General features: G+C 36.3%; 1 protein-coding gene across 2 annotated transcripts in view; it reads left to right on the plus strand.

The window, feature by feature from the left end:
• The window catches only part of STAM (signal transducing adaptor molecule), a 33,816-nt gene that overhangs the window by 4,379 nt on the left and 16,445 nt on the right, over positions 1-12,992 (plus strand). Inside the window, exons 1-2 of one of the 2 annotated variants that reach the window (XM_019285764.3) lie at positions 6,873-6,958; positions 10,892-11,076. In XM_019285764.3, the coding sequence (XP_019141309.2) occupies positions 11,030-11,076 (47 nt within the window). In that variant the 5' untranslated portion in view covers positions 6,873-6,958; positions 10,892-11,029. Of the gene's footprint in view, positions 1-6,872; positions 6,959-10,891; positions 11,077-12,992 lie in introns of those variants that run through there. The other variant, XM_039548875.1, reaches the window with a different exon arrangement.

The raw sequence follows: 12,992 nt of genomic DNA on the forward strand, positions 1-12,992 counted from the left end.
CTGTTCCTCTAACTGATAAAAATCACACTGCATACCTGATGTGGAAAGTTAAGTTTCTTGCTGATCTTCCTTCTGAAATGCTTTGTCTGCTGTGGCTTGGCTTAATGGGGTTCTGCAAATTCATCCTGGCACCATTTGTTAGTATGACATGCCTGTGATACACCTTGTTTATGGGCTATTCATCCTTCTCATATATCTCTAATGTGCTCACCTTCCTGTTGTGTTGTAACATTTTTGGGCGAAAGGTAGTTTGAGTTCTGTGGATTTGCTAGGGTTTGCATGAGAGATCTAAACATCTAAATTATTTTTGCTCAGCTTGTCTTACGATTTCAGCCTTTTCTAACCAGGTCTTGAATCCTTTTGTCTTCGTTCTGCTCAGTTCATTGAGCTGAGCGATGTCCATTTTGGCTGGGCTGCCTCATGCACAGTGCGATCCTACAAGGTCTTCTGAAGGAATGAGTTGAGGTGGCCACAGCCACTGCTGCTTGCTTTGCCTCGGATCAGCTGCAGTGCTTTCACAGGGGACACCTTCCACAGCTGCTTCCATAAGGACCTGGGAGCACTCTAAATGGGGATACAGTTAAACTGCAGAAGTTGGTTAATAGCTTTACCAAAGTTAATGGTACATGGAATTCTAGTTTCTCTCTGTGGTGTCATTGCCTGTTGGAGGTTATTTTCAATCTTGTCTAAATGGAATCTGGTTGGACATATTCTTCTTGTGCAGTTTTGAGCCTGTTAAGCGAAATGTAAAGTGGTTAATAGTCAAGTGGTGGTTTTTGTAGAATGGGCCAACAAATGTATTTGTTCTTTTTGACCGACAAAAAGAACAAAATTTAATTGCATTTAACTTCAGTGATGTGGAATGGTATGCAATCCAAATTTCTCAGCAAGTGCCTGCAAAAAGAAAGAAAAAATTGCAGTCACTTTCAGTCTTTAAGGACTATTTAAACTATATTGCTTTGGAATTTTAGTGTTTGCAATTTTACAGAGATGGGGAAATTATTTATTTAGCCTTGTGAAGAAAACAAAACTTTGAGCAGAAGAGGAGGAGAGAAGGCTGAGGGGAGTATTGACTTTTTCATTAAATCTGTGTTATTTGCAATGACATAACAGATTTTTTGATGGTTTTTTTATCATGCTAGAAACTGGCTGCAATATGAGTCTGTGAGTTGAAGACTTTCTTTAACAATTCTGTTGAAGAGTTTCTGTATCCATTCTTCTCTTTGTAATCAAAGTTACAACTTCATTATTTCATTTTAATGATGTCCAATTGTGAAAATGATGTTACATCCATGAATAGAGTAAGAGCAAATAATAAGTAGGATGGTGAAAACCCTTAGATTGGTAGAATTTTCTGACAGTTTTTACTGATACTTGTTTTGACTGCTTCTAATCATGTACATTATAAGTGTTACATTTGAGGGTATTTTGATCTAGATTTGTTATTTCTTGAAATTCTGCTAGTTCTAGCATCTTTGAGACTTCCTTGCAGAAAAATAGCTCAGTTTTAAGACCGTGGTTTTTCTTTCAAAATAAACTTCAGTAAAATCTAAAGCTTGGGAAGCTCAAGCCTGCCCAAGACCTCCCTCTGAAAATGATGTTAGCAATGGGTAGTCACTAAGTTTTCTGCTCTGAGAAAAGCATTGTACGGTTCAGTGCAGTACCCAAACAGTGATGAGAGTATTTACTCTTGCAAATTTCTAATAAGGCAGTAAAATGCTATTGTTATGATGCAGAACTAAGGCAGAGAAGTCAAGTGACTAGCACATATTTCCATGGAAAATCTGCAGCAATATTTATATTCCTTTTACCAGTGCCTAAAGCATCAACCACTAAATCTGGCAATGAATTTTTTTCACCATGCACTGCCTTTCTTCTGTCTAATAATACTTTATAAATATGATGGTGTGAATTTTGGGAATTTTTTTTTTTTCTTCTGAGAAGAGGGTTTTGGTTTTTTTTTCTTCTGTCCTAAAATGATCAACTGCAATTGTGTTTTGTATATTATACGGGACTTCAAATAGAATCACAGTGCAAATATGCTTATAATTTGTAAATTGTAAATTTAAATTTTAAATTGTAAATTTAAATTGTAAATAATTGTAAAAAATATATATGCTTATAATTGGTAAATAATGCACAAAACCAGAGGATTAAACAGAATTTTATCAATGCTCCAAGCATTCAGGTTTGTGTAAATTACAGGGAAATGGGGCCTCAACACACTTAATGAACTTCATGACACAAGGAGAGGCAGGCTAATTTAGGTATCCCAAAAGAGCCCATGCAAGAGCCTGTGTACTTTCACTGCAACCAAAGTATAAGTAATTAAACTCATATATTTAGATCTTTCTGGCCTGGCTTCTCATTCAATAGGGTGTAATGCTGTCTTCTGGGTTTTAGGTACTTCAGTGAGAGTCTATGGCATTTGTAATGAGGAATGGTGTTTTCTTTAGAAGCCGGGTGCTATTCAGTTTTGTATAAATTTTATTCAGAGGTTTACTTGAAAAAAGATACAGTATATGTTTGGAAGAATCATTTCAGCATCTAGCTGCTGTATTTGGAAGACATTATATTCTACAACTTATTGAGAAGCTGAAGATACAAACATAGCTGAGATTTCTGTCATAGGAGATGCATTTTGCTTCAGAATACTTCATTTATTCTATGTGTGATTTATGACAATGTTTGTGTGGTTGGAGCACCATTTCTGACTCAGGAGTTACGAAGCTGTAAATTGTTGGTCACTGCAAGGTATGTTGGTAGGGAAGTACAATTAATGCTTACATTATTCTCTTTTATGTTTTCCTTGGTATCTGGTTTAGGTTTAATATATGTATTAGAGGCTGAATGTTGAGCAAGATGGAATTGGTGTGGCCCAGTATGGTTACTGTTCTGAATACAGAAGTATAAGGCGAGAGGCCTAGTGATTCCACACTCTCTGCTCTGCAAAGTGGCTGAAAATTTTGATATATTGGTTTTGTCTCTTTTGCATTTATTTTAGGAACTAAAAAAATTGTTGAAGTAATTTAGAAAGGTATTCTTATATTGTGGCGGATCATTGTTGTTTTTGACCAAAGAACCCATAGATAAAAATATTTTTTCCTCTGAAATTATGGCACTTACCAATTTCTATGTCTGTCTTTATGGAATTGCTGGTAAGAAAAGAATATTAAATAACTCCTAAAAAATAAAGGTGAGAGATGTAGACATGTAATGGAAAAAAAGCCAAGTAAAAAAGCCAGTTAAAAAAATTTAAAAGTACTATTTTACTACCTACTATTAATAGTAATTAGGATTAATAATAACTATTAATTACTACAAATTAACCTGATGCAACATAAGATTGTACAGTCTTGCACTAGTTAAAATTACTGTGTTCATTTGTAGGCCTTGCTTGTGCTCAGAAAACAATGCCTTGAATGTGAGTGGTGCAGTTTAATGGAAGAGAGCTGTGATGTAGTCCTGTTTCCTTTGTGTTTGGCATAGTATTAGTAAGTTTTGAAGTATGCTGATTTCATGAAGGAGCCAGTGCTGTCTTTTAAAGCTGTTTTTTTAAAGTTTGAAATGTTATCTGATCCTGGCTTGGCATTCACTAAGTTGAGTAAGGTTTTGAAGCAATGATGAGGTGGAGGGATAGGGTCTGAACTAAACATTATTATTGTTACGGTGGAATTATTCTCAATCAGGGATGGAAGATGAAGAACATTTCTTCTTTAAGTTATCTTCTATGTGTTATGGTAACCTGTCCTAAGACTTTAAACACAATGTCTGTTTTTCCTTCCCTGTACAAGCCCGTTCCAGTACTAAGATAGAGTCTGCCAGTGACATATCAATTGTACCTGAGTGCTGGGAGGGTGCCAGCTGTTAGGCAGGGTAGGCAACTGCTGAATGCACATAAACTTTTTTTTTGCCTGTGAATGTGTGCCTCATGTTAGAAGAGAGAGTATTCACTGATTTTAAGTGATAGTAGTGTAAGTAATTTAACTTAAATAGATTTAAGTAAAAATTTTGATGCAACATAGAAATTTTATCAAAGTGTCTTTGTCGCTCCTGTTCCCAGAGTGGTCAAAGGTGATAGTCATTTGCTAATGCTCTGACAGATATAGAGGCCTTTTTTGTGGACCATCAGCTCAGACAGTGTGCTGCTAACATTCTCAGTATGCTCTTAACTCACCTTGTTTGAGACAGAATTTAAGTAAAACTCTAGAGGCAATTTTTTTTCTCGTCTTACCATTAATTTTATTATCCAATGGATTTATTAGATGATAGTTACTACCGAAGACTGAAAGTATACAGTGAAACTTGTTTTCAGGCTGAAATTTAGTAAGAAACTATCTAGTGTTTGTTGGTGGAAGAAATACCCTGAGTAACAAGGGGGAAGGCATGGCAAGAAAATGGTAGTTTTTATATAGGACTAACTTCAACTGCCAAGAAGGAATGTGGCCATATCAGAAAACTTGTAATTGTACTCATGGATAAATTCGCAAAATGTTCTCATTTGAGAATTAAAACAAAGGCTGTAATCGGTGTGGTTAATGTGGGTCAGGGATTTCGTCAATCACTATCTTACTAGTAGTTTTAGCCAAAGTATTTAAATTAGCATAAAGCACAGTTTGCTGTTATATTAAAACATTAAGCATGCATTAGTTTAGTCCTTGGTGTGTAGAAGACATAACCAATTGCCATGCCTTTTCTCTTTGTGGCCATTATGAGGAAAGAAGGATCAATTGTTGTCAAAAATACAGACAACTGTCTGTTATGTAGAACAATGGAAAAGACCAAGGTTTCAGTTCTATTGGATTGCTCATCTCTCTGCAGAAGGACGTGCTAACTGAAGTGCAGCATTGGGCATGAGTGACCAGTCTGGGTTTGTGAGCGCCATGTGTGAGCTTGGAGCCTGGTGGGAACTTAAGGCTTAGGAGAGAACTGTGCAGGCACATTTTGACTGGAGCTGGTCCAGCGCCAGTAGAACTGGCAATGAACTGAAACAGTGGAGTCCTGGAAGTAAACTGCCTCCATGTGGTCTGGTCTGTGTGTCTCTGGACTGTGCCTATCAGCTGTTTTGGGGAATGCAGTGTAGACAACTCAGGCTCTGTGTTTCAAAAAAGCAGTTCTGGTACTGCAGAGTTGAGGCTGTCTTTGGTAGCAGAACAGCTGCTGTGTGCTTAGACTGCAATTTCAGAAGACTGCCTTGGCCTGTGATGGTTCATGCAAGGCCTTAAGTTCAAGTGTCTTACCTGAAAATCACAAATTTCTATGGTTGTTAGCCATAAGCATGATTTGGAACAAGAGCAGACTGAAAGGAAAATAAAGTGGTTGGTTGATTAGCTGATATATCTTAGTGCTAGATGTTAGCATGGTGTCTACCCATAATTTTTGACATTTCTGTTGATTATGACTGCTTTTTCTAGTCAAACAAGTTTTCTGATAGGGTTTAGACAGAAGAGGCAGTGCCCTTTTATTCTGAGAGAACATACAGAATTCTAACTAACTTCCATTTAGGATTTCCCTATACTGTTTTGCTCTTTCCTTTGCATCAGGCAGTATAGCTGATGTGTTATCATTTCAGCTGTATATATGGCAGTGTTGAATTTTTCCTCAGAAATACTTTGGGAGCACATAACCCTAGAGTTTTGCTTTTCTGCATTTTTGTTCTGAATTAAGAAACTAATTAACTGTAACCTATGTCAATTTGTAGGACAAGAAACTCATTCATAAGAAAAGCTATCAACTTTGATATGAATAATTCCTTTTAATTTTTGGAGATTAGATGTTTTGCTTTGTCTTTCTCTTTGCAATTTTGCCAGTGCTAATCTAGATAATGAATCTTTCTTGGCAGATAAGTTTTTATAAGAAATTTTTGGTTCCTTTCATAAAACTAAGTAGTCTGAGACATTCCCTGAAGAATGGTGCTCATTGCTGAGCATTATTTTATGTTTTGTAGATTAAGCTGTAGACATTATATGAAGCCGGGATGGGAAACAAAGTTTCTGTATTATTCTGTGCCCATTCTCCTTCTGTTTGGGTACTAGTTGAAAATACTTGTGCATTTCCTTATGCTTTCTAGTCCTGATCTGATCTATCAGTATTTAGATAATCTTCTATTGAGCTGCAGTGTTAGGCTCAGTTTCCTTTAATGCTTTTATTTATTGTTATCCTTAGTATACTAACTAAGCTTTTTTGGGGGAGAAATAGGGAGGGAGTCTTTATTTTTTCTTCTGACATTGAACCTATTTCTTCTCCACCTCCTCTCTATTTCTTTAGTCTTCACCAGGGACTCTTGTCCTATTCAAAAAATTTGGAAGAAAGAGTCCCAATGTCTTCTTTGAGATTAGCTTTAGTTTAGCAATCTTTATAGCTGAAAGGAAACAGTGAAACAAAGCACAAAAAATAAGGGGAAGATAAAAGTTAAGTGATTATGATGACTTTTTAAATTCTTCTTGTTGAGATATAATAAATAGAAAGGAAATGCAAGACACAGCAGTTTAGTGTCTGGGAAGGTGATAAATTCAGTTGTATCTGACTCTGCAAAAAGTGAACTAATGCTTTGGGTATTCATATCAAACTTTATAGTTTCAAATGGGAAAAAAACCCTAGCTATACTAGTTGTGTCGTGTTCTGGCTGCATCTTTATTATGGGGGAAAACAACCCCAAAATTTGTTTGCTCATTAATTAAAATTCATGGCCACAAGTGAGCATAGAAAATTAAAAATAACTAGATTTAACATTGTTAATATGTGAATTTTATTAAATATGGGGACTTGCCATACGTTTAGGAGTATAAAAAGAGGTAATATTTCAACATCTTTGTTGACAATTTTGAATTTTTTTTAATTTGTATTTTCATTTACTTATACTTTATTTCTTAGAGAAAGCAACCAGTGAGATGAACACTGCAGAGGACTGGGGCCTCATCTTAGACATCTGTGATAAAGTTGGACAGTCACGCACAGGGTAAGTGACTTTAGGAATTTCCTCCCCAAACCTTTTTAATTCTATTATTTCAGTCTCATACGCAGGTGAGAGGAATGAATGTTTTGTTATCTTTTATAAACTTCTGCAATGGCTGAATTTAACTTAAATTGATTACAAGTAAAAGGAAAATGTGTGGGGTTTCTGCTGAAATCTTTTGCAATCCTTCCTTTGGAGGTACTGGCTGATCTGTTAAAATTAGGACTCGTGTACAGCAGCTTTTCACCAGTGTAACAGAATAAATAAATTGATATGTTTTAGCAGTATCACTGTAAACCCAGGAGGCTTCATGAGGCATTTTTCTTAACAGAATCATAATCTAAGTTGGAAGTGACCTCCGGAGGTCATCTAGTCCAACCCCCCCCAGCTTCAAACAGGTCTAATTAGATCAGGTTGCTCAGGACCGTGTCAAGTCTTGAATGCCTCCAAGGTCAAAGGTTCCATAACTTCTGTGAGCAACATGTTTCAGTATTTAACTACTTCTACTTACTAAGTAAGTAAAAAAACCCCACATAATCCTGCAATCTGATTACAATTTTTCCTGTTCCAGCTTGTCTGTTGCATCTTGTCCTATGACTGTGCAGCTCTAAGAGAGTCTGGCTGCATCTTCTGTGTATTCTCTGATTAATTGGTTGTAGAAAGCAGTAAGGCCCACTTTTTGTCTGCTCTTCTCAAAGCTGAAAGCATCCCTCCTATCTTTCCTTGTATGTGACCCTCCCTGACCATCCTGGCAGCTATCCATTGGAGTTAGGGCAGTGTGTCAATAGCCTTCTTGCACTGGGGAGTCCCAAACTGGACAAAGTGCTCCAGATGCAATATTGCAAGTGCAGAATGGAGGGGAAGGGTTGCTTTCCTGACTTTGTTGGTTGTGCTGACCAGTTGTTTGAGCCAGGATGTAGGTGGTTGTCTTTGCTGCCAGGCTGCACTACTGACACCTCTCACCCAATAGGACCTGCAGGTCCTTTCCTCCTTTTCATGTGGTCAGCTCCTGGCCTCATTTAAAATGCAATACCTTACCCTTGTTGTTGTTGAACTCCCCGTCTGCCCATTTCTTCAGCCTGTCCAGGTTCCTCTGAATATTAGCCATGGCCTCCAGTATATTGATTGTTCCCCTTCAATTTGCTCTGGTCAGTAAGTTGTTCCCAGCAGAAATCCCTGAAGGATCCCACTAGATAGTGCCTGCTAGCTGGAATTTGCACTACAGGTGACAACTCTTTGAGCCTAGGAGACCAGTTTTTCACCCACCTTGTCATCCTTTTATCCATATTTCACCAGCTGTGTGATAAGGAGGCTATAAGGGCTTCAACTGTATGTAAAAACTTTGCTAAAACCAAGGTATGAACCATCTGCTGCCCTCCATTGTTCTCCCCATCAGACCACCAGTGTCTTTGTCACAGAAAACAACAAGGCTTTGTGTTTCTTCCCCTTGTTTTCAGAAACTATTCTCTGTCATCAGGGCTTTGATAAGATGCATTTTTAAGATGTGATACTAAAATAAACACATCTTAATATGGGCTGCTAATGTTTCCATTATTGATTATTTACTGAGTTCTTTCATAGAATTTATGCATGAACTTACTTTTTTGGACAAGAAAAGATAAAGTGTAATTTGAACTAGCATCTAAAAAATACAGTTTAAAAACATAATTTCAGTGTATTTATAGTGCTTTCAGTCAGTGTAGTATTAGGATTTGGAAACATTTTAAATATACCTTCTTGAAGCATTCCCTGTAACAATTCAGGTAAGGGACAGACTCAAGAAGAGAGTTTTTCCACTGGTGCTATGAAAAGCTTTTCTGAGAATGACTTGGATTGGCTTGTAAAACTGCCAGAAACAGTATGAGATGCCAGACAGCAAAGTCCCACCTGGGACTTTTGTTCCAAAGGACAGGTTTGCAAATAAGCTTATTCCTTAGGGTTAGAGATGGTCTCTGGAGGAGTACTTAAAAATAGCATGGCATATTGAGACTTTTGTGCTGTTGTGTATAACTGTAGTTAAGATAACAGCTGACAAGTTGTTGTTTATGTTTCATATTAGCCTTTATATGTAAAACTGCATTTCTATTCTGTGAGGATGTTGATGCCCAGCCTGTAACAGTAACTATATTATTGAATGCTTCAGTACTCTATTTAATAATCACTGAAAGCCTTTCCACAGATGAAATTTAGTGTCACAGCAACATAGCCTCAAGAGTGCTCGAATATATGTAGCTGCAAGAGACAGCAGTACAGACAAAGCTAGAGATCTTTGGTAATGTGCATCTAAATTCCAGTTAGGATTTGTGAGGTTTGTTTGTGTTGGTTTCGGTCTTTTTCTTTTGTGTGTTTGTATTTTAATATTTTTTCTTAATAAAACTGTTTTTTAAAAGAAAAGTGGAACTTTAACCTTTGTAATATTTATCCTGCTTTTAACAGGCTGCCAGCTGACTCGTTGCTTTCATTTGGATTCTGTTAAAACTTGCTGATAGTGGGTTTTTTTTTGTTTTTGATGGATTATGTCATGCAGTAGCAAGGTAAAGCAAGACAGTTTCCCATTAAGAAGTTTGTGTGAGATATGCTTAGCTGTTTGAAATTCTCCTGCAGTTTAAGTTCCTCTGACAAGGATGCAAGTCTTCTTAACTGAGATCAGCTTTAATCTTTTAACCAATTCTGCTCCAGTACAAGCTGTCTGTTACTGTTCTTGGCAGAAGTGTAGATTACAAAATCTGTCCTTTAGGGATTTTCTTTTTACCAGTTTGTAAGCTCCATTGCATGCCTGCAGCATTCTAGATGTGGATTGTCTTCCACCTGAGGTCGCAGCAGCCTGGAAAACACTTACTCATTCAGTAGCACTTTTGGTATAGCACATTGTCTGCCAACTTGTTTGTATCCAGATTAATTGTTGGAAACCTGTTATGCTACAAAGGTGCTGCATTTTCTCTTAAGATAAACTAGTTACAGTTCCCTAACATAATTGCAACTGTTATTTTTTACATTGTAATACTTTCTGTACTGAGAATCACAAATTGCTGAAAATGTTATCTTGCTTCCTTTAATCCAAACAACTAAGATTTTTAGCAAGTTAGACTTCCACTGAATCGCTCTCTTTGACTACTTTCTCTGTTCTTTGTGAATTTCAAAATTAGTTATTAGAATTTTTGTAGAAAACATAGGAAAGACAGAAAATAGGTCAATATTTTAAACAATATGATTTGTTTACAATAGCCTATATGAAATACTGCTCTATGTAGTATAGAATTAACTTAATACTTTCTGCTCGTTTTGCATATCATATTCTTAAGATGATCTAAAATTTGCCTAATGATCAGACAACATACTTTTTTACTCTCTGAATTTGTTTTAGGAACTCATACAACTCAGCAGTTGCACATGTCATTGTTTGCATCTTGTTTTTTGCCAATATTAGCTCAGTGAGCAAGTTGCCTTTTCAACATGGAAACATGATTAAAACAAAGATTTTCCTGTTATAGGCAATCTTTTCTGTCCCCTGTTTTTGTACAGCATTCTTGAAAACTTGTTTGTTTTAAAAACTTTAATCACATGGTGTGATTCTTGAGGCTGTCCTGTGCAGGGCCAGGAGCTGGACTTCAATGATCTTTGTGGGTCCCTTCCAACTCAGGATATTCTATGATTGTGTATTTGACTGGCATTTTAAATCTGACTACAGGAAGGGTATAGAGTTTTGCATAGTGTTGCTTTTCTGCAATAAAAATGCTTGCAAAACTGAATCTATAGTTTATCATCTCAGAATAATATTAAAAAATTTGAATGGTTCATTAAACAGAATAGAAGGAAAAATGAAAGGAAAAATTAAAGGATGGGTATGGTGTATTTTAGCAAAGATACCCCGCCTTCTTCAGTCGTTTCAGTGCTAGCCAGTTCCTAACTCTAATCGTGTTTGCATTTTGCTTTCAGATAGTTGTGCTGTTTATTTCATGAGACATACCAATCTACATTGAAACTATCACAACTTCAATTTTTGACCAGAAAAGTTGCCTAATCAAAAAATGATGGCTGAAAAAAAATTAAGTCAGTGGCTGAGAGAATACACCAATGGCTGAGAAAATAGAAACGTTCATTGCAACACTCTCTGTTTGGGGGTGGGTATTGGAAAATTGTCATTGAGAAATGGTTTGTCCGTATTGCTGCTTGCCTAACTTTGTCCTGATTCCTTAAGGATTAATCACTGCCTCAGCAAGTCAGTGTTCTGGTTAGCTGTTTCTTCTTTGGTTGTTTTTGTGCCTGTTCATGCAAGAGAGAACAGCAAAATTGCTTACTTGCTAGTTTTCTGATGTGTCTTCTATTTTTTTCCCCCTCAGATTACACAATCTCAGTAGCATTTTACATTGTCATTGCAGTGTATGTCTAACAAGCTGGCCAGGAAGCTTTATGACCAGCCTTTTTCTGAAGGAGCAAGGAGGAAAGCTGAGTCCCACAGAGTTACCTTAGACTGTAAATGAACAATAAATTCCTGAACATATCTGAAATGTTTGTGCACAGTAGCATTTTAGACTGCAAATGCTGCTAATTGTGTATTTGTTAAATAAAATACAATCAGAATTTGTTTTTTACTTTCAGCTAAACCTGAAATCTATTGTGAATATTTTCTGGGTATATTGGTGTATGATACCATATGATGCCATATATGCTACATAGCTTCTATTGTATCTTGCCATATTTTCACCCTACTTATTTGTTATTACTACTCATTGTGGTGCCTCTGAAATTCTGATCATAGCATCCTTGGAGCAGAACTGTGGCCAAATATTTGTATAGTATGATTTGGAGAGATGCCTAATAAGTGGATAGAATTCTACACTCATAGGGTGCATGCTTCCCTCTGGTGTCTGCGTAGTGCTTCTCATAATTTACACACTAAATTGTATGATGAATTAAGTAGAAGTAAAAATAAGAATTACAGTCCTGTCTAGAATAGGTTTTCTTACTCTGCGTGACTAAAGATTGGTACACCTGGATTATTTTTTTTAATGTATGTGTAATCAAAAGATTTCTTATTTTAAACATGTGAGCATGTTAGAACATTTAACACTCAAGTATTGATCATTTCTGTTAACTATATGAGCAAGTAGATTGTACTTGAGACATGTGGCTGATCATTTGGCTTTGAGGCTTTCTTACTACTTTATTACTTTTAATAAGACTTTGGATTCCTTTGTAAAAAAAAATCTTAAGCTGGTGGTCCTGCTAAGCTCTTGATCCTTCACCCTGCCTTTGTAAATACTAGCTTAACAACGGGCAAGCACCTTTTTGAGCTTGCATTCATACCACATTGTTAATTCTACTCATAAATTAATGGTTAAAGAAAGCAGTTATTTCTGAAAATTTTAGCCTGTATTCTTTTTCAGTTAAAATGAACATACGAGAAGTCTTGGATAATTAATAGATAAAAGGTAGTACTTGCCTTAAAGCCTTCATCTGTAATAATTGGTTATATGAAGGTATACACTGAATGATATGTACTTGTGCTTGTCACTTGTGTGACAGCACTTTCTATAATTAGAACCACTAAATATGAGGTGGACATTTCTGTAAAATGTAGACTGCCAAATATAGTATAGCCAAGCAGTGGTGTAACTTATACCTGAGTTTCATGTTAGTTTTTGGATACCAGTTCAACAGAAAAATACTTTTGCTTCCAAAGACAACCATGCTATAAAAGTGTAAAACCTCTTAGTTTACATTTACCTTCTCTTTTCCTCTTTCTCTACATACTCTCTTCCAGGGTTATCTTTTCAGGTCTCTTCAACAGATAATGACTGTATGCCCATGATAATGCCTACCTCAGCCTCGCTTAGCTTTCCACTACTTTTATAGACAGAACAAAGTAACAGAAAGTCACACAGATTTTAATATGCTAAACTTTCTGAAATCCCCTTTCAAATTCTTTGTTGAAGTTGCTTTTCATGTTATTTCTATCTACCACAACATAGGTAAGACTTTAATTCTGTATTTAACTGTTTTGAAGCTTTGATGTAAGATTGTCTAATAGGTTTTT

Source organism: Corvus cornix, chromosome 2 (assembly GCF_000738735.6).
Source record: "Corvus cornix cornix isolate S_Up_H32 chromosome 2, ASM73873v5, whole genome shotgun sequence".
Classification (NCBI taxonomy): Eukaryota; Metazoa; Chordata; class Aves; order Passeriformes; family Corvidae; genus Corvus; species Corvus cornix.